Here is a 22,984-nt window from a genome sequence, read left to right on the forward strand (position 1 = left end):
GTTTCATACGAGCCTCGAATTCCCTCGGATTTTTTATCATCTTCGAAGCTTTGAACGGCTTCCGATACTTAAATTGGTTATTGTGAAGAAAAAAAAAAAGAAAAGAAGAAGAGGAACGTGGAAAAAGGGAATTAACTTAATTTCTCCGAAGAGCAGGCAGATTTTCGAGAGGAGAAAAATTACGATAACGCTACCACGGTGTCGTCGATAACACGTTACCCACGAACGATCGAAATTGTTAAGTTCGCGCGTAATTATCCGACGACCGCTTTGCTTTCTCTCGTATGAATCTCCGCTACGATGCACCTGCCGGTTAAAATTTCAACGAGTCGCCATTATGCACGGTTTACTTTAAAATTACGGACGCTGTTTTTATTTCACCGGCCCTCGACTTTGGACGACGACGTTCACCAACACGCGTTCGTAAATGGAATTGCTTCTTCGCTTCCACGAGGATACTCCTCGACGTCGAAAGATACGAATTGTGACGTTAGCTAGACGGAAAAAGTCATTCGAGGAAAATCAGCGCGCTGGTGAATGCAACACCGAGTGGAAGGTTAACAATTTTCGCGGGTGAAAATTCTCCAACGTCTCGAAGAATCCTCGAGTTCTTATCAAGAAAGTCGGTCGAGTTCGAACCTTGTAGCGATGCCAATTTTTCGAGTTTTATAACACTCTAAGACTTTGAGAAAGTGCAAACAAAGGAATTCGATTTTTCTCCGTTCCTCGTTTCAATCGTATTTCTAATTCATTTGTGCATTAAACGTGGTCGTTAAACGTTCAAACTTTGAAAGTTTTAATCGGAAAGTTTCAAGGTGTTTACACGCTTTCAAGTTTCTCTGGAATAATATTCAAAGCGGTTCTGTGTGTTCGGAATCAAAGACGGGCATTCTTCTTATCCGGATAAAAGAGTCGTACAACGAGCAAAAGAAGCACTTTTAATTCATTAATGTTTTTATAAAAATGATAATTCACATTGAACATCGTTGCGCGTTATCGTCTCTATTCATCGTTAATTCCAATAACAGTTTCCTCGTTTCCATTCTGATCGAACGTCAGACTTTCAAGACACTTGCACGCTCAAGATGCTCGCGGATAATGTACAAATTAATTCACGCGGACAAAAATCTCGAACAACGAATTACACAATTACCTCTAATTCGTTACAGCTTTTATAAAAATGATAATTCATATCGAACGATGATACGCGTCGTCTCTATTTGTTCGTAATTCTAATAAAATTCTATCTATTCAGCTTCAATTATCAAAAAATAATATGCCCACGGGTCGAAAGAGACCCAAGAAACACTCTGGATTTAAACTCTACGCGAATTGTATCATATTTCTCTATATTAACCCTAGAACCCTAGAACTAACCCTAAACTCAAGGAGTCAATTTCACTTCTTTCGAACTTCTGTTTAAAATTACTCAATTGTCAACGATGTCTCTGCCTACAATATTTACAAACAGTCAAACTTCAAACACCCTCCTAAACTTAAGTTTAGACATCGAACAGACGACTAACGATACCCATAAATTAAATTGCCCTTCTCCCATCTAACTTCAAAGATACGCATCCGGTTAGATGGAAATAATAATACGTTCACCGTGGTTAGTTGTAATGTCAACCGAGCTCGTAATGTCACGGAGTAAAGATCGGGAGGATCGACTCGACGTTAACCTGACCGCACTCTCGGGGAACTTTCCCCCGTAAAAAGGAAGCCACAGGCACTCTGGACTCGTAGCAAGAGGAGAAAGACCACGGTTCGGCCATATGAAGACGTCTCGCGATAAACCGAGGAAGACATCGGCGGTGGGACGATCGTCGCTCGGTTTTCCGGGGACTTTTGTCGCGGGAAAACCACGGAACGTGTGTAGCGTGCCGGCGGGGCTGCTCGGGCTCCATTCAGCGGCAGCTCGTAAATTTTCAGGAGCGGGAATCCTCCTTCGGGAGGGGTTTGTCGGGGCCGAAAGAGCGACTGCAGGAGCATAAGGATCAAGGATCCCCGTGGCGAGCGGGCCACGCAGCAACAGGCGGCCCACTTCGCTCCCGGCACACATCCATTACCCCATCGGCTCATCCCGTTTGCGCTAGCTGCTTGCAATGAAAATTTATGTCCTAATAAGTGATTTGTACCGCGTCCTTGCCACGAACGACTCGCGAGCGCCCCAGACCACGGCAAATTGGACGACCTTTCGGCGTGCAACTTTCGAATCTAACGCTCGTTGTACCCCTTCCAGGCATGTTTTCGAATGGGAGGAGATAAGAGGATACACCATCGATAGCGACGAGCTACTTCCCATCGTGATTATCGAATATTTCAACTCTCTACTGGAGCTGAATAGAGAGAAGAAGTTGTAGGTGGAACCTTTCTAGGTAGGAGTAATTTAAATGGTACATTTTTGTTTTGCTTTTCGAGATCTGTGGATCTTTAAGATTTTCTTGTGTCTCGAGTGACCTAACCAAGACCTAACCCATACCTAACCCAGACCTAACCAAGATCTAACCAAAACCTAATCAAGATATAAGCAAGATCTAACCAAAACCTAACCAAGATCTAACCAAGACCTAACAACCGACTCGCGTTAAATTGGACGACCTTTCAGCGTGCAACTTTCGAATCTAACGCTCGTTGTACCCCTTCCAGGCATGTTTTCGAATGGGAGGAGATAAGAGGATACACCATCGATAGCGACGAGCTACTTCCCATCGTGATTATCGAATATTTCAACTCTCTACTGGAGTTGAACAGAGAGAAGAAGTTGTAGGTGGAACCTTTCTAGGTAGGAGTAATTTAAATTGTACATTTTTGTTTTGCTTTTCCAGATCTGTGGATCTTTAAGATTTTCTTGTGTCTCGAGTGACCTAACCAAAACCTAATCAAGATATAAGCAAGATCTAACCAAAACCTAACCAAGATCTAACCAAGATCTAACCAAGACCTAACAACCGACTCGCGTTAAATTGGACGACCTTTCAGCGTGCAACTTTCGAATCCAACGCTTGATGTACCCCTTCCAGGCATGTTTTCGAGTGGAATGTGATAAGAGGATACACCATCGATAGCGACGAGCTACTTCCCATCGTGATTATCGAATATTTCAACTCTCTACTGGAGTTGAACAGAGAGAAGAAGTTGTAGGTGGAACCTTTCTAGGTAGGAGTAATTTAAATTGTACATTTTTGTTTTGCTTTTCCAGATCTGTGGATCTTTAAGATTTTCTTGTGTCTCGAGTGACCTAACCAAGACCTAACCCATACCTAACCCAGACCTAACCAAGATCTAACCAAAACCTAATCAAGATATAAGCAAGATCTAACCAAAACCTAACCAAGATCTAACCAAGATCTAACCAAGACCTAACAACCGACTCGCGTTAAATTGGACGACCTTTCAGCGTGCAACTTTCGAATCCAACGCTTGATGTACCCCTTCCAGGCATGTTTTCGAGTGGAATGTGATAAGAGGATACACCATCGATAGCGACGAGCTACTTCCCATCGTGATTATCGAATATTTCAACTCTCTACTGGAGTTGAACAGAGAGAAGAAGTTGTAGGTGGAACCTTTCTAGGTAGGAGTAATTTAAATTGTACATTTTTGTTTTGCTTTTCGAGATCTGTGGATCTTTAAGAAGATTTTCTTACGTCTCGAGTGAAAGTTTTATTTTGCATTTTTTTCCAGCTTAGAATATCGAAAGGAGAGTTTTGCAATTGCGAGACGGAATTTTAAGAATTTTGCGAGTGGAGAAATCTATACGTGGAACTCTCGGAGGAAAGAAACATCCACGTGTGAAATTCTCAAAGGGAAATATTCGTAGGTAAAATTTTCAAAGATAGACTTCCACGAGTGAAACTTTCAATAGGAAGAAATCCGTAGGTAAAACTTTCTATGCATTTTTTGGGTAAATCAATTACACGTTCTTAGATATATCAATTAATGGAAATATTAAGTTCTTTGAAAAGTGATTTCGTTTTCCAAAATGGAGAATATATAATTTAATAAAATGTTTACACACTCTAAAAGAATCATGTTTTATTTTCACCAAAAAAAAAACGAAATGACTTTCCAAACAACCTAATAGTTTCACTGTAAAATTTCGCGTACTTTTCTCCCCTCCAAAAAAACCAAATATTGTCCATTTATTATCCAGATGAGAAACCACTTTAAGGTTGATTCACAGTTCCCTTCGAGGCAGTGTTCGTCGACTGTTGGTCCAAATATTCTTCGGACCACCGAACGAGACAGTGACGAACAGCGCGAACACACCTGTGCAAAATTCAATGATGAACCTCCTGACGAATAGTGTGGATCCACCTTTAGTTCGTCAAGTTGAGAGTTCTTAATACAGTCTCGAGTCTTTTCATGGCCCGAAAGTGAGAGAGTAGTCCCGATTCTTCTATTGTGTGTCTTAGAAAGCAAACGCTGAGACAAACGATATTCTAATTTGAGAGTAAATATTCCGAGGTAGGCAACAATTGAGCTATTTTCCATTCTTTCGTTCGTCTATGGTCGGCTGTCGCCGTTGCCCACTGGCGAATAAGTTACGAGCATTCGTTTTTTACCTCGTGTTGGAAAACCTAACCCCACTTTTCTGTGTCACACGCCCTTGCTCGAGCAGTCCGAATGGGTAAACACGAGACCGAGACAGAGGTCTACGTCTTCGTTACACCGGAATACAAAATTCCATCAACAGGGATATCTTGATATTTACGTGACATTGTTGACCTTGAATGTCACCGTGACCAATCTTAGGTTACTCATCCATTCCTCTTTGTCGGATGTACGTCTTAATTCACGAGTCGTGGAATACGTGTTAGAGAAGCATAGGTTAGGTCGACCCGCGATTACCGAATGGAAAGGAAACTTTGTAAACGCTTTACCAATGTTTCCTGAATGTAGATCCTAATGAGAGTACGGTTACATAAAAGAGAGGGAGAGAAGTAAAAGTGTACAGCGAGCGTAAACGGTAGAAATGCATTTAAAGTGATTATAGGTTGTATTATTAGCGTTTAGAAGCTGCAGACGGATAGAGAAGTACAGGTTGGAACGATTCGCGTTCATCGAACGAAAAATAAACTATACGAACCCTCTATTAATGCTTCGATCGTAGATGTATTTCCCTGTCGAGAATATTATTACGCGAAAGAAACAATAATGAAGTCGTATTAGACGCAAATGATAGAAATGTGATCGGAGTAATTACAGGTTACGTTGCAGAGTACACTGCGAACCGATCGATGATAAAATAGATAGAAATTATGGGTAAAATGTATGTGATTTCGTAACGAGAGTGGTGTTGGTCGGTTAGTCGGAAATATCGTAGTATGGTTACATTATGTTGCACGCAACGTTTGCTCTATGACAGCGCGTAACTGTACTTCACGTACCGCGTTGAAACTCTCTAATCTATTCCGTTTACTTGTTGCGCTGTACGTATACTTTTTTTTCTCATATAACGAGACTTCCTACTATTATTTCGACAGGAATCGTAACGTAGAAACTCTTTAAGGAGCAGTTTGGTCATAGGACTGTTTCGATCGTTTTTACGAGTCCATTTCTAAACTGCACAGACTGTACCATCGAACATAGTGCTCGAATTAGCGGTAATCGTTCTTTCGATCTCGTACGGTTGAATCGAAATGATACACTCGGTGCACGATAGTAGAATAATAGAAAACGCGTGAAACGATTTCCGTTCGAGAACGATTACGACACGATATCGTTAAAATTCCCCACTCCTTAACGGAGCATCGTCGGCCTCGCTTGACTTTACGTAAAAATTCCATGAAGTAGCAATCTCGCGGTTAAATTAAGTATTGTTAACTTAGATCGCGGGAGGGAAAATGATGTAGGCGCGCGGGACGTATCCCCGTGGACGAGGCCGTGGTGTAGTCGTAACGCGGAACTAGCTGTATATTTGACAGGGAATTGCTCATGCATGCTGATTGATTAATGCATACTAATGAAAAGAATTTTTGTTGTTAACTAAAATGAAATATGCGATGCGACCGGGAAAACCAGTTCCAGACCCGGCGTTCCCGTGTTAGTTTCGCCTGTTAGCCATGGTAATCGTAGATGCATACACGTCTGGCGTGCTCTCTCATCATCGTGCTATCGTCGAGGAACCTTCCAACGCAAAATGATCTCTAAGCTTGTTAATTTCGTACCAACTATCGTTGAAAAGGAAAAAAATCGATCGTTGAGAGCGAGTATCCTCGGTACCGTTCAGCTCCGTCGTTTCAACGTTGAACACCGTTTGGGAATTAACCGTAATTAAATCCTCGTTGCAACGAGGGAGGAGGAATCAATTTCGTCCTCCCGAAGAAACCTTCTTTATCATTTATTCGCGACTCGTTTCTCCGTTAAGTAACTTTTGCGCAGAGAAGTGCCCCGTTCCGTGTTTATTTATAAACTAACCACGGTTTAGTTGCCACACGTAAGCTCGTTGCAGGAATGGTATATTTTATTTACCCGGAAGATATATTCTTCGCAATTATCGTCTAGACCCGAAAGCTTCATCGAGGCTGCACCGAGCGATCGACGCATAGTGCTTCTGGGTCGTTTCATAGCGAATCGATCATTTTCTGTACACCAGATCAGGGGATTTGAATATCTTGCGAAGAGATGTTCGAGTCGTCGTTTCGTTGGTTTCGAATTTGTTCGAAGAATACAATCGATGTTCCCGATTTTTGTATATTTCGTGGAAATGAATTTCTATCGCCGAGATTATCGATCGTATCGATCTTTCTTTTGCTTTTATCGAGAAAGATTAACCTATCGGGGTAAATTGTTTTAAATCCAACAGTCATTTCTGCAACGCGAGAATTATGAACAAAGTCTTATTTCGAAGATTTCGGAAGGAAGATTTAGCGTTGAAAATCTTGCAAAAATATTACCCGATTCTTTGGAAGTTTTTGTATAAAACACGTAATTTCTAGAACTGATAATCCGTACTCGATCGAGTTGGATCGCCTTCTGTCGTGGCAGTAATCATCGCAGATGTATACATCTTACGCAAGAATAGGAAATGATTTGTCTATTCCTAATGACACCTCTCCGAAGAGTTTCCGTGTATCGCTAGCGATGGTTCCGGTTACAGAAATTGCCATCGGTAATACCACCGTCTTGGAAATGACACTCGCGCACTTACAAGAAGCAGTACCGCACCGTAGGAAAGTTTCCCAAAGACTGACGTACTTCCAATATGACACTTGGTGGTGTAGAGGGCACGAGTATATTATTATTTTGGGCAACCGATCGGGCAAAATTCCGACAACTAATTTATTATTCCTGCGTCGACGATTCTAGGTGAACGGAAGGACGGTACGATGAAAACAGAACGTACTCGCGATAAAGCGTCTTACGATACGTTATCAGGTACACACTTTGCTCGAATAAATTTATTTCTGACAGTTGTTTTCTCGAAATGAGACAAACCTACTTTCCAAACAGATTCTAAACTCTTTCAATTTCACACCGAGTCACGACACATTCGAGTTTTGTAAAAATTTCTTTCCCTTGTTTCGAAGCGATCGATTCGTCACGGATTTTGAACTCTTTTAATTTCACACCGAACCACGACACATTCGAGTTCCAAAAAAAATGTCTTCTCCTTGTTTCGAAGCGATCGATTTGTCACGAAACGATTCTTCCTCTGTTCGTTGCAATCTCTCCATCGAATACGTCTCCAAAGACCTCGCTTCTGCTCGCAACGCGTTCTCCTTACTCTTCGTTCGTTATTCGTCGACAAAATTACGTCCCACGAGTCGTGGTAACAGGTTCCAACCGCTCGATATGCAATCAATGATCACCAGAACAAACGAGTTGAGCGCGATCGAGTTCGAACTGTTTTAACGCGCGGTCCAATCGCTGGATCTCCGACATGGGAATTTCTCAAGGTTGCTACCCTTACCACCGCCAGGTCCACGAGAATTGTACCTTCACTCGTGGCCCGTTTGCTCGTCCTTATTTATGGCGGAATGATTGACCCGTGATTACGGGCCGCGGGAGTGAAACGATCTTCCGCTTCCCGAATGGCGAACGGTCTTCCTTGAGAGGACACTCGTCGATTCGAAAACGAAATCTCACGGAAATCTTTCTCTCGAACGCGAAGCTTCCCACCGATCCGAGTTTCTTCGTTATCTTCTTCTAAAAGTTCCACAAATGAAATTGAAACTAACAACGTTCGACGATCTCGCGTAGTCGTAATATCGACAAATTTATTTACGAAATATTTAACGATAGAATTGTCAAAATAAAAATCTAGAGAGCCAGCTATCCACGTTGTTTTCCATGAATCTCTTATCAGGAAAATGCCGCGGCGTCTTCCGCCGAGCGTCGCGATCCGATCAACTTTCTACGAGCAACCTGCGTAAAATCTATGCATCCGATAGCGTAACTTTAATTGCTGTGTTTCACTCATTTGCAATTTATCGGGTATCAAGACGTCGCGGTGGATCCTGCTGGACGATCTACGATTTCCGAAGCATCCTCCCGAGCTGGAGGAGCTCCCGGAAATTGATTTAAAAGGAGTCTCGTTATCTGGAATGGTCAGCGTTCTCCCCGTCCTGTTATTAAAATTTGGACGAGCCTTATCGCGGACGCGCGTCATTGAAAACAAATCTAGAATTTCTTCTCGAATGAGAACACAAACTGTTCCGCATAGTCGTACCCATTTATGTTACATTAACGCTTCTCCTTCTCCGCTTGGATCCATTTCTTAGATGTTTTTAACTCATAGGATCATCTGGAGAAGAAATCTAAATTCTCGAAAAGAAATTCAAGATAATGCGCAACACAGAGTAGACCGATACACGCGTGAAATCTTTTAGTTACTCGAGTGTACACGTTTATACGAGCGTTCAGTCGAGTAGCACAGTTGCGTTCTCCCTTTGTCCCTGTCTAGAATAATTTTTTGGATAGCTTTATCCGAGAGCGATCTGGAGAATGGATTTAAGCTCTCGTAAAAGAATTTAGGGGTACGATACAAGACGCTCGTAAGAGTGGAGCAAATCGTCCAGTCACGTATGTCCGCAAGATCGACTTAGAGGAGGATAAGGAACGATCGTGAGCATCGTTCTATGATCAGAATGCGTTTTCTTCTTGTTATCATTGCTGGAGGAATTTACGTCGAGGTTCGACAGCATCCGGCAGCACAGTGACCTTTCGAGAGCCCTGTGCTTATTGTTCGCGATATCTGCTTCGCCAGGTGCAATAAAATCTATCACGGCTACTTCCCATCTGACACAATATAACCAAGTTATTCCCAGCGTCGTTCGAATCTCCGAAAGTTTTCTCAACGATCGAGTCGCTTAAATCGCGCTCGTAAAAGTGGACGTCTAGCCGGGTCTGCGTATCCAGAGTAGGCTTTCTTCTCGTTACAGCAACGCGCGGAATCTACATTCAAGTTTCTTCGTCCGACGGTTCATCAACCCGTGGAAACATTCAGCCATCGACAGCCGTCTTTCGAGAGCTCGAAAGCTCATTGTTCGAGACATCGTCACCGCGTCGTGCAATGAAACGGCATCTGCTCGGTCCCACGTTACACTCGTGCTATTTCTAGCGTCGTTCAAATCCCCGTAAGCTTCCTCGGCGATCAATCGAGCCAAATTTTCGAAACAGTATACGCAGTGACGTGGTGTGCCACGTAAAACTAGACGCGGAGTTATACACGCGTCCTGGTATCCAGAGTAGGTTGACCGACAGTTCTGACGGTTCGTCAACTCGCAGGAACGTTCAACTATCGACAGTCATTTTTTTCGAGAGCTCCGAGAACTCATTGTTCGAGACATCATCGCCGCGTCGTGCAACGAAACAAACAGCATCTGCCTCGTTCCACGTTCCGAACGAGAGCTATTCCTAGCGTCTCTCGAGCCACCGAAAGCTTTCGCGGGGAACGAGCCGCTTCGAGCATCGCTCCTACGGTCGAACAATCGTCCAGACGTACAAACAAACCAACGATCGGTGTTTAACGGGTTCGAAGAGACACGTTCACGGTGTTCCATGACCGCGTACCTAACCCACGTGAGTCAAATCGGGATGCAATTACGCGTTCCAACACCGGAGCCACCTCACGGACAGCCAGTCCCCGTCTTCCTGAATCGTTAACCCGCGATCCAATAGGGCAAAATAATTACGCGATTATCCAACGGGCCGGCAACCGAGCCTTTACAACCAGACGCTGAGAAATTCAGTGGCAATGGACGCTCGAATGGCTTATTTATTATCTTTTTAATTCAATCGACACCAGAATGCGTTCGGAGGAACATTCCTTTTTACGTTGCATCGGCTGACAAATACGGTGCGAGTTACTTATTATTTCTTTCGAATAAATTGCACGAGCATATTATCTGAGAAAGATTCCTTTTTACGTTGCATGGGCTGACAAATACGATGCGAGTTACTTATTATTTGTTTCGAATAAATTGTAACAGTACATTATCTGAGAAAAATTCCTACTTATGTTGCATCGGTTTATAATTACAGTGCGAGTTACTTATTATTTGTTTCGAATAAATTGCACGAGTATATTATCAGAGAAAGATTCCTTTTTACGTTGCATCGGTTAACAAATACGGTGCGAGTTATTTATTATTTGTTTCGAATAAATCTGAGAAAAATTCCTTCTTACGTTGCATCGGCTGACAAATACGGTGCAACTTATGTTAGTTATTATTTGTTTCGAATAAATTGCATCAGAATACGATCAAAGGAAAATATATTCTTCCGTTGCATTGGCTAACAGATACATTATCGTTATTTCTTTAAATATATTGACACCAGAATGTGTTCGGAAAAAAATATATATTATTTCTCCGCTGCATCGGTCGATGCAACTTTTCAATGAATTGGCGTCAAAGTTTCTCGAAAAAATTCTTTGTCTACTCTGCGCGGTCAAATAAATATAAGAAATTATCCGCGACGCGTTTGGATGAAAATACCAAAAGTGGTCCAACTATGGCAACTCTTCTCTATAAAGGATTCTTCTCGACTCTGCGTGATTCGTGGACGTTAGCGCGAGTTCCAACGATCGACGATTCGCTCCTCTGGACGATTTTCCGGCACACGACACGCCCCGAATAAACATTTGGCAGCGGATTGGAGGCCAGCTCTCGTATTTGCATTTGTTGCTTCGATCGGATCAAGATGGGTAAACGTAGTGTCCTTAGAAACGAGAGATTCGGTCGAGTAGAGAGTGGTTTGGTATTTCTTGGTACTTGTTTCGAAGAAAGCAATGATAGCTTGCACCCAAGTGGTAAAATTATATTTAAGAGATAATTATAAATCGTTTTATATTGTCTACTTTTATCACCGGCCAAGTCGAAGAATCATCTTTAAATATAAGATTTGAAGAATTACAACCCTTCCAAGGTCTCGACGAGTGCCTAAGACGATGTCTCAAATTCTCAACATTGAAGTTCTTCTCGAGTGTCGATCGTTCCACTGTTTCTTGAGTATGTCTACCAGACACAGAGTAGTTGTTATCGACAAGAAGAATACATTCTATACTCCCAAATTTTCACCCCAGATTTTCATCCCCTTATCGTAAATATGTCGATCGAAAGGTCGAGTCTTATGTAGCGACTTGTACGTAAAAGTATGAAATTCTCAGTGCATGGAATGCATTCGATGCACTCGAGCTTCCACGTCGACTGTGGGGTCTGAGAACTATTTAAATTTTACTTATTTAACTTACATAAATCCCAACTTTTCGATTGCTATAATTTTTTTAAAAATTCAACCTCTTCAGAGACTCTCGATCGCTCCAATTTTTCGGGAGACTCGACATTTCGATCGCTAAAGCAACGACTTCGAAACGTTAACGTATTGTTCGCGACGGTTGGACGTTAACTATGACACAGTGCCATAGTATTTCCACATCGACCGTGGCGACTGTTAACTATTTAAATTCTACTTGTTTACATTACATAGATCCCAACTCTCCAATCGCTACAATTTTTCCAAAAGCTCAACCTCTTCAGAGACTCTCGATCGCTCCAATTTTTCGAGAGACCCGACATTTCGATCGCTGAAGCAACGACTTCGAAACGTTAACGGATCGTGTTCGCGACGTTTGGACGTTAACTGTTATAGAGTGGCTAGGATTTGTTTATCGGCGACACCTCTGGTGAAAATAATTCCACTTTGGAATTCCTCGGTCCCGGAGACGACGACTGCGGATCCCCTCGGTGTTCACCGTTTGTTTCTTCAAATCGGACGTCGAGACGTTTACGTATCAACGCCGGCCTCAAAGCGTCGCGACGGTCGGGCGAGCCGACAAACCGCGCGTCTCGCGTTGCCGGCTACGATGCCTGACGAATCAATTATTTCCCCCCCTCTCTCTCTCTCTCTCTCTGTTTCTCTTAGGAAGCACGAGCACGCGAGATGTCTATTTTCTTACGCCGAGCCCGCGACGAGGACGTTCTTTTCCACTTTCAGCGGCCGAGTTCTCTCTTTTCCAACGAGCGGACAAAAGCGTCGCGATCGCGACCGAGTAACGGACGCTCGACTCGTTCCGCGATTTCGCATCGGGAGAACCAGCTCCTCTGCCGTCTTCCATCGAACTTGATCCTCGCTCCGTAATTACTCCTCGTTATCGGCAATTATATCGGCAATTACCAGCGACCTCGTAATTACTTTCCTGCGAAATCCTACGGAATCGCGACGGGGGATGATCTCGTTGGTAATTTCGGAGAACGTGCCGCTCGGTAGGCAACGGTATAAATATTAATACGAGAACTGGTCCGGACGTTGGGTCTTTTTGCGAGAAATAAAATTATTTCGCGTACAAGCTTCCACGAAGCGAAGGGGACAGGGTGGACGAGATCGTTCCAAGGTATCAATGATTATTTACAATTCCAGTCGACACGGTTGGTAGAATCGATACAAAGCGCGATACTCTTACCGATCCCCGATTTACGTAATTTGTCGGAGGGTTCGGTTCCAGCGTCGTCGAACAAGTTACCCAACAAAGGCCGTTTTATAAACGGTGTGTCGTCGCGCGGCGATGACAAGCCCGAGAAAGAAACGTTCTCGCGCCTATCGTTCGGACCTGTGGCTTGAAATCGGCCTCTTGTCCAACGACTTAACCTCTTACGCGCGATACTTGTAGGATTACGCGCAATAATTCCAGAAACCCTAACAAATCATCGGATACAAAGGAAACGTCCCCCCTTCGGGCACGGTGGAGCCGCGCCGCAATAAGACCGCGCGCGAACCGTTAAAATTTATTAGCTCGAAAGACGTCATTCACGGGCTCTCTCTGGGCCGAGTGATCCAATTTCGAGTATCAAAATCTCCCGCCGATAGCGAGCGTTTCCGAAACCGTTTGAGAAACGCTCGAAAAGCACCTGACCACTCGTAGAGATCTATTTCAAGGGATCAGTCGTTCGTTAAACGTCCCAGCGCGACCGAAAAATGCAAATCAGCGACCTTGACGCGGATCTTAATCAAAATCCAAAACCAGCCGGAGCGTCGCATCGTATCCAGTGTTTGGACGCGGTAACCAGAAACAACGAGCGAAGTGTACGGTCCTTTGCTCTCGGGGTTCGTTTGGAGAAGACACGGCCAGGTCAGAAATCACCTAGCATAATTATCTCGAGTACAATTACCCCTTTGACGGGGCGAGTTTCGTTGCGACTCTTCGTGATTTACGGCCGCTCTTGTGCAGCTCCGTCTCATTGATGCACAATTCTACGAAGAAGGCAATTATCACGGCGCTGTCTCCTCCCGAGGAAACGTACAATTAACGCCGCGGGTCGCTCGAGACGTCTCGTCGAGGTTCTTGCCCGAAAAATTCGGTTCCCGGCCGTTCTGTACGCCATGTTCCGGCCGAGACTCTGAGGAACCGTTGTCCCGACTGTGACGACGAGCTGCCCGCCCGACCTGCCTCGTTGCAAACCAACTTTTCCTACCGCGAAACGTTCTAAATATATTAACCAACGTTCGCGAACACGCTCGATCGTTTTTCTTTGGTTCTGCATCGACTTCCATAACGTTTCCAAATTCTCGAGCTAATTCCGTCGTTACGACCGACTACCTTGGTGTTTGCGGAGGTTGTGTCTAGGTACGTTGCTTCTTGGCGGAAAATATTATTAGAACACATCGAGGAACAATGTTTGTAGCGATTGTCAAGTATGGAAGTCTAAATAACAATGTTTATCTCGGTAGCGATTATTAGATATCGAAGTCTAAATGACAGTGTTGGTAAACGATTGTTGGGTATTACAGTCTAGAGAACAGTGTTCATCTTCGTAGCGATCGTTAGCTACGAATGTTTAAAGATACAATTTAAACCTTTCTTTCTTGATGTATCAGGTGTACCGTCCTTTTTGCTGTTCAAAGACACTATTTTTTAGCGTATTGTTGAGAAGAATCGAAATCCAGGAAGATTGCAAGTAACTTCGATTTTAGTCATCGTTTCGAAGAATTCGAGATGAAAATGTACAGTTCTCTTTAAATAATTCGAGCTCGATATTCTCCAATTCTTGCCACATACTCTCCACGAAGAACAGTGTCCCGTATGCGATGAAGAGGTCATCGAAGAAGAAGCTGCACAGTTCCCAAAAGAATCTAAACACGAACTAAGCAGCCAACAACCACGTATTTTATATCCCTCGCGTCATCGCCTGTCCTCTGAACAGAAACTACTCTCCCAATCGCTTGTAATTTCCCTATTTGATTACCGTGACACAGTGTACGGTCCCCGTCCATCTTCTCGTCTCGTCTGCCTGCGTACAACGCGTCCAAACCTCGTGTCTTTGTTACGCCCACTGTAATCGTAAACACGATCTCTTTTCTACGAATACAAAATTCCCTACCTCGTTTATAGCTATCACTAAAATCTCTATCTCGTTACACTATCTCTACTACCGTTTGTATTTTATTTACCGCAATCTATTAGTCGCTGTTATTGTCGTTGCATTCGCGTTTGCACGATTCTTAATATCTAACTGAAACGAAACTTACTCTTCTTGCTTTCGATTCGTTATGAGAACTCATTATTCAAACGCGATACAAAGTCGGTTCTTTCTCGTACCGTTTAACCATACTTGTTCGTTGTTTCTATGTGTTTTGTTACACTTTGTTACTATCGATACTAATTCATTACTTGATGCATCGACGAGGCATCAAGAAACATCGGACAGTACTAACAAAGCATCAGGTAAAACTGACTGAATCCCTACACTTCTCTATATTTTTAAGGTTAGGTTTAGAATTTACCTAAACTTAATATTACGGTATCAATGAAGCATCGGTTAATATTAGACAGTATTGTTGAAACATCACGGGGTAACGTTACACAAATTCCTACATTTTACCCGTATACTTTTGAGGTTAGGTGTGCAAACGGCGCTGTACTCCGCTCCATTTTCTCCCAACGAGTATTCTCTGCTAAAATGGCGCAGATTTTACGCGAGAAAGGCGTGAAAAATAAAAAAAAAAGAAAAAGAACACTCGAAATTCCTCTTCGTTGTAAAGGAACCATCGAATATCGGGGTTCCAGCGAGCGTGGGGTGAAATTGTTCCCGCTACCGTGCGGGAGACCCGTGTCTCCGTAATCCTAGAGTCCTCGGGGACCACGGGGTAACCAAAAACACAGTGAACGCGGGAAAAAGGAACCGAGCCGCGCAGGGCGGAGGCGTGAGCTGCGGAGCGAGAGAGGAGGAAGTCGAAAGGCAGAGGAAAGGAGCTTTGGAGTTTTCGTATCCCGTTTGGGAGGCCCGTCGAATGGGGCTTCGGCCTTCGTTCGAGAGAGGTCGGTGAGAAAGAAAAGAGAGAGAGAGAGATAGAGAGAGATAGAGATAAACAGAGAGAGAGAGAGAGAGAGAGAGGGCACGGGCCGTGACTCGGGGACGCGAGCGAGAGAGACGACGAAGGAAAGGGCCCCCCGCGCCTTACAATGCAGCCTGATTTATGGCCCGGGCGCACATACATAGAGTTACACACGATATCATAATACCATTAATTCTTCGTCAAATTCCCCGCTGACTGAATCATACTGGCCGCGCAGTAAATCACGCGGGGCGACTAATGTGAACGCGACCAGCGCTCGCTGTCTTATCTCCTTTGAACCACGGGGGCAGGTGGATCCAGTCCCTTGGACTCCGCTGAATTACTCTTGGTCCTGGACTCGCTACACGGTGCCCCTCGTGGTTCCCTTAAACTCCCCCGAACGAGTGCCCTCCGCGCCGAGGTCCTCCCGAACCAACATCGACGCACTCTATTTCTCCACTCCCCGTTTCCGTATTTTTTTATACCTCCTCGCTCTTCGTTCTCCGAAGATCACCAACCCCGATTCCACGTGATCGGACCACCATCGCCAAGCAGCCACTTGTCCGGACCGTATGGTTTTTACGTAATCGAGATTCACCGGAGGGATCGGCCCACGGTGACGATCGTACCTTCCGGGATATACTCACGTGGGCGTGTTCACGGCTATGGATAACGTTCGACGAGGAGGATTTTTTATTTCCAGTCGTCCGCCGCACCGATGCGACTGTCTTTAATGAATCGCGAAGACCTAGGTACGCGCTGCCCAGCGTTGTTTGGACGCGAGCGTGGGCGGCTCGGGTTCGGTGGTCCTTCGGGGGGCTTCGGGACGTAAAGCTTCCAGCCGATTCTTGATAGATGTCCGGTGATTCGATTAGGCGACGGGGGAAATTGTTTTTAACGACCGCGAGAGTACTACGTGGAATTTTTTTCGAAGCGGGGGGCCACCGAGTTTACGGAGAGCGGACTAGGGGGGCTCCAGGACGAAGAGTTTCGAGACGATTTTTGATCGTTTGATGATTCGTAATGGAGGAAATTATTTTTTATGCAAAGAACACCACGTGCAGTGTTTTTCAAAGTAGGGGGCCCTTGATTTAAAAGAAACGTTTTACAGTACGAAGAGGGCTTTAGGACGAAGAGTTTTGAGAAGATTTTTTATCGTTTGATGATTCGTAACGGAGGAAATTATTTTTTGCACAAAGAGTAATCAATGTTTTTCAAAGTAGAGGGCCCTTAGTTTAGAAGTAGCGTTTTACAATACGAAGAGGACTTTAGGACGAAGAGTTTTGAGAAGATTTTTGATCGTCTGATGATTCGTAACAGAAGAAATTATTCTTTACAGAAACAGTACTTAATGCAATGTTTTTCAAAGTAGGGGCCCCTTAATTTAGAAGTAGAGTTTTACAGTCCGAGATGACATTAGAAGGAAGAATTTTGAAAAGATTTTTAATTACGCATCTTGAGAGCACTGTAGAGATTTTGAAATAAGAACCTTCAAACCTAGAAGACACTTTACAGTTTAGGAGACACCCGAGAGAAAATACTCGTCCGGAGTACTTCCCTAAATATTTCTTCGTACTCGATGAATAAACAATTCGATCAATCAATACCAATCCAACTTACTCTTGGATTAACCAGTATGATACAAAGAATATTTTCATCGATAAATCGAGGGCGCAGAAGGTCTTGTCTGTTGAACACCGATTTACCAGGTTCCAGCAAGGGACTTGGTAACGCGTTTCATGGTTTTTCATAAAATCTTTAGTATACTTTATCCGATTACTCAACGACTCGATTTCGTAGTACTTCCCCATCTTTCACGCTCTTTCCTCTCGTTACATCTCGCCACATTATCGTCTCGATTTCCGTTAAGTCTTAACGATAAAAAGAAATTCCTAAATAGCTAGACGCTTCCGTCAGGTTCGAGTGTCCCCTCTCGTTAATATCTCAACCTTCGCAGTGTCGCGCCAATTTGTCAAAATCAACAACACTTTTATTGCCTCGAATCGTCCCGATCGTCGACTGGTTCTAGCGAGTCCCAAGGTCGCCTCACGGATCCTCTCGTCGAATCGTCGACGTCGATCCATCGGAAATCTTAACACCTGTATGGGGATACTTTGCTTCCGTTTTCCAGCGACTCCGTTTCGCGGATTATGGTAACGAAGAGACACGGTCAAAGTGGCGGACCGGTAGCGCTATAAATTTCTCCTAATTCGTCGATCGCAGTGGCGTGGCCCGACTCGTCACGATTTTACCTCAGCCGACGCTACTGACACAATACTACTCGAGCTCGTAATTTCCACCTAGTTTCGAACAACCCCGTGGCTCTGTCCTATCGATTATTTTTCCGCTATTCTTGCACGGTTCCCGTCTCTGCACGTCAGCCATTCCGCGATAACGCGAAACATTTACCGAAGCCACGGTCGAACCGCGCGATCGTTCCGGATCGACGAAAACAATTTTAAAAAAACGACCGATGGTAAAAAATCCCTTGGACAACTCGAATCGTTGATTTTTCATCGTAATCTCTCCGTAACCAAAATTCGAGAATACATTCCGACCTTGAGGTAGAGATAGAAGCCGCTAATTTGACCGCGCGGCTTCCCGTTCAACAACGCAGAACGTGATATACGAGCGAGGATCGCTATCGCGGCGGAGTATCGAAATTTATAATCGCGTCGTTAATATTTTAGCCGGTTGATTTAACGTTCTCAAGGAGCCGTACGCCGTGGAATAATCGCGATTATTAAAGAGAGTCCGCGGCACAGCATTCCTGTTATGACACACTGGCACAAATTTTCGTGGCGCTAATCTACAAATCACCCGCGGCAACTTTTTTCTTTTCTTTTCTTTTTTTTTTTTCTTTCTTACGCGCCGGCGATATTTCTTTTTCGTAGATTTTTCCACGATGACTTATCCCACCGATCGGGCCCCGTTGCCCGACGCGCGATTTACGGCCTAACAGAAACCGCACCGCGCACGAGCGGACGAATTTTACGCTTCCTTTTTTCCTGCCGCGATTCGTTTTACGGAATCCCGCCGCCACGGAACTCGCGCGCTCCTCCTCGCCTTTCCGCTTCTGCGACGCGGGGAAACACGAGAACCGGCAGACCGGTACACGCACACCCACACCCACACCCACACCCTCTGGCCCCGGAAATCCGAACTCCTTTTCGGTAATCGGGTAGGGGGGGCCCCCGTGGAAAATCACGAAACACGTGCACGCGTCGTGGGAGGCGAGAAACCTCGAGGAAACGGCGACGTTTACGAGCATCTCGAGGCATTGTCGCGCGATTAGTCGACCCAGGTCCGTTTAATCTGTTGGCTCGTTCGCGGACTCCGTTTTCCCGATACGGGCTTTATTACGGTGGAACAAATCCTGCGAGTATTGCTACAAACGGGAATACACAGCGAGACGAGAAAAACACCGGTAATGCGAAACCTACGATAGGTCGCTCGATAAGTTTTCTCCTTCGATAAGAAACGGCTATTAGGCTATTGGGTTCGTCGTTTTATTCCTAGAAAGACGGTACCACCGTTTGTCGAACACGCGTGAAGTTTCACGTAGATCGACTCGTTGGTATATTTACAGTTGTTCAAAGCTGAAGTATCTATTGAAATAAAAAGAACGACAGAACTTATCGAACCACTTAGTATTTTCCGTTTCGAACGATCAACGAAGGGAGTGGTTCTACGTTAGATAGGCCTTTTAATTAACGCGATGATCGTACCTAGGTCTCTCGTCGACGATGTCATTTTTTAAGATGAAAATGCAATGAAAAATATTCAGTCTCGAATCGAGAAGCAACGAGACGAACTTTAGCATTTTTCCTGCGCTATTTGAACAGCGTTCACTGGAGGGCAGTTTTGGAGAACGGAGTGGAAAGCGGACACTTTCCATTCGAGATTTCCACAGCGCTTGGAAAACTTTGACGGAGCAACGAGATAACTCTGGAAAGCGTTTAAAAATTGCACGAATCCGTTCCAAGCATCGAGCTACTGTTAAAACAATAGATCTCGCAGGTGTTAGGTGTACTTTGTTCACTTCCTGATCGTTGTTCGAGGAGTTACGAGAAATTGGGCTCGCGGTCTCGAACATTAGCGACGGTGTTGAACATTTTGAGAGTGGGAATTTTTTGCAAACGTTAGTCAAGCACGAGTGACGTTTCCTCGTGGAGAGATTAGGAAAGGAAATACACCTGCAATCGCGTTAAGCGAGATTAGCCGTAGGGGGACGATGTCGAGAACATTCGCGCAGTTAGAAAATGATTTACGACGTTCGAAAGATTGCGATTCCGATCTTTGGACATCGACGGCTGTATTCTGAACGAAGCACGAGAGAGTCTTTGCATCGTTCTGGAAGATACCGGTCGATCGTTTGGAAAAATCGGGTTTGTCGCCTTAATCGCGTTAGTTGGAGGAAAATTTACCCGATCGAGTATCTGCGCTATGCGTTTCATCGTGAACAAAACTGTCGCCTTCTCGAGAACCGAATACACGTGAAAATTTAATCCAAAGAAATTAATCGTGCGACTGGAATTATCATCCAAGAAGCAGGTCTTTCAAAGATACTGTTAAACGTTGAATTGGAAAGTGTCTCTTGTTGGAAATAGAAAATAGTCAAAGAAGAACACCGTAAATGGCACCTAGATCGTTTACAAAGTCGCTTCTATCGAAACTCGTGCTCGATCTTTGCTCCAAAGAAACGGAACTTTGCAAAGTACTCTGAGAAACACTCGGAGAAACTTTGAAAAATAACTCTGCGACGCGATGAACGAAAAAATGAGGAGGTTCGTTCCTACGACGTGGTTGGTCGAGGAGTCACGGCGAACGAAAAGATCGGGAGGTTCCTAGGAGATGGTTGGTGGACGAGTCACGGGGAACCCCTTGACTCGATGGTGGTAGCTCGAATCCACCTGGACCCGTTTTCCGAAGGTTTCGCGGCGCGCGACCTCGGCCTACCGACCCACACCGGGGCAAACCCTCCCAATTAAACGCAATCGCGCGGACATCGTTGGGAGCCACGCGCGCAACCGGAGAATAAACGAAAAAAGAAAAGAAACTCGAAGGAAGAAGAAGAAGCAGGAGAAGAAGAAGAAGAAGAAGAAGAAGAAGAAGAAGAGGAGGAAGAAGAAGAAAAAGGTCCGAACTTACTCTGTCCGATGTGCACCCTCTTCATCCACGGGTAAATCTGCGGCGGTGTGCCACCGGAGGCGTTCTGCTTGTTCGAGGAGTTGTTCCCGGTGCTGGAGGTGCTGGAGGTCGATGATGCCGGGGACGATGCGGAGGTGGCGGTGGTCAACGTCGATGTCTCCTCCGGTCTGGAGTTTCCGCTCGGTGGCGAAGCGGCGGAGGCTGCCGCCACGGATGATCTCAACGAGGTACCCGGTGGCGAGGTGAGCCCCGTGGCGGATTTGCTCGCGCCCGAGGCTACCAGGGGCGTGGGACTGTTCCTCGAGGTGGACGTGGTCAGATCCTGGGGCGACGCGACGCTCGCGGAGGACGTCGAGTCGGCGTACTTGCAGCTGGAGGTGGACGGAGCCGATGGTGCCGATGCCGCTTGAAGCAACGGTGTCGTCGGGTCCTGGTGCAGCTGGGGATGATGTTGCTGGGTATGATGCTGGGACTGTTGTTGAGCGTGTAGACCGTGTTGCTGCTGGGAGGTGGTCGTCGCGCTGAGCCTCGGCTGGGGCTGGAGCTGGGTGTAGTCTATCATGCCCGCGGGTGCCGCGTGTGGCATCCCGGCCGCCGGCGTCGCGTAAGGATGCTGAGGATAGTGCTGTTGCGGCGAGTAACAGGGCGCCGGGTAACTGGTGGCCGCCGCGTTCGGATTGTAATAGTCCCCGCCCGCGGGGGACGCCGCCTGCAACGGTTCACCGGGCGAGTTCGCCGTGGCTCGTGGTTGTTGTTGGGGCTGCTGGCCCGCGTAGCACGACGCCAGCGAGTTCACGAACTGATAGGAACTCATCGTTTACGAACGCGGTTGCACCAAGTCGTCGACGATCACTGTACCCGATCGTTCCGCGTTACGACATTCACGGATCGGAGGATGAACAACAACACCAGACGGATCGCTACGGTCGTGATCCCCCGCGAATATTAACGGCCGGCGGCTGGTGGACGTACGCGCACTCTCCGGTTAAGTACAGGGCCGTGTCATCGCGTTCGATGGTGTCTCACGACACCGGTGGCATGTCGCGCCGGCCAGGCAACGACTACAGCGGGGCACCCGAGCCCGATACAACACTTCGGGGACGATGGTGGGGGTCCTCGGACGATCCAACGCCCGGGGGACAGAGCGGAGAAAAAATAGTCCCGTGCCCGCGACACCGACTCGGCGTTCGCACCTATCGCGCGGCGTTACACGCGGATAAACACGGATCCCCTAAACGTTGAACCGATAACGAACGAGTCAGGGGGAATTACGCGAACGTTACGGGACGAGAGACAGGGACCGGTGCGCCGGGCCGCTCGGCGAGCGCGTCGTCTCTCCTCTATCCTCGAGACACCGGCTCGGGTTTACGTGGGCCACGTGGGCCCCTACCGTCAAACTTATTTCCCAACTTATTTTCTCAACGAGCGGTCACGAGTACTCGCGATTATTACCTACGAAGAACTCGCGGTGGCTGGCTGCAGTGGCGCGTAACGGCCGGATAATCGGCTCGCCCCATCGAAGACGCGAACCCTTGCGCACTTTCCTCTCTTCCACGATGATCCGTCGTCACGATCCCCGAGCGTGAGCCGTCGTGCGAGAACAACGCGGGAAAATCCGTGGAACGTCGTCGCGTGAACTGGATATCGTCCCGGTGGTGTCGCCGATGGTAAACGAAAATCGGTGAACACGCGACGCGGTGACGAACCGTGAATGGGAAAAAAAAAAGAAAAGTTTCTCGCGGTAGACGCGGTGAACGGTTCGCGTACCGTCCGACGTTGGCACCACACGGTAAGCCGGTGTGTGCCCGATATCACCGCATTAGGGGGTGAAGCGTATGCCGCGGCTCGGCGTTCACCGTTCCTGTTGCGTGCGCGGAGGGTGGTTGGTATCGTACTGAAGGCCTCGCCGCGATCCAACGGAGGCCCCGGTGTGTGCGGTAGCTTGTCACGTGCCCGCGCTCTCTGCGTGTCAGAGGAGAGCGCCTCGACCAATCCCCGTCGTTCGTCAAACCTTGATTGGTCTCTCCGCCGGGCGTAGGATTCTTCAACCCCG

General features: G+C 46.1%; 1 protein-coding gene across 1 annotated transcript in view; it reads right to left on the bottom strand.

Moving 5' to 3' along the window:
* Positions 1–22,380, bottom strand: part of LOC143144393 (uncharacterized) — a 62,494-nt gene extending 40,114 nt beyond the window's left edge. The window contains exon 1 of the mRNA XM_076306744.1: positions 20,932–22,380. Within this exon, the coding sequence (XP_076162859.1) occupies positions 20,932–21,745 (814 nt within the window). The 5' untranslated portion in view covers positions 21,746–22,380. The remainder of the gene's footprint in view (positions 1–20,931) is intronic.
* Positions 22,381–22,984: the final 604 nt, after the last annotated feature.

This window comes from Ptiloglossa arizonensis, chromosome 3, assembly GCF_051014685.1.
Source record: "Ptiloglossa arizonensis isolate GNS036 chromosome 3, iyPtiAriz1_principal, whole genome shotgun sequence".
Lineage (NCBI taxonomy): Eukaryota > Metazoa > Arthropoda > Insecta > Hymenoptera > Colletidae > Ptiloglossa > Ptiloglossa arizonensis.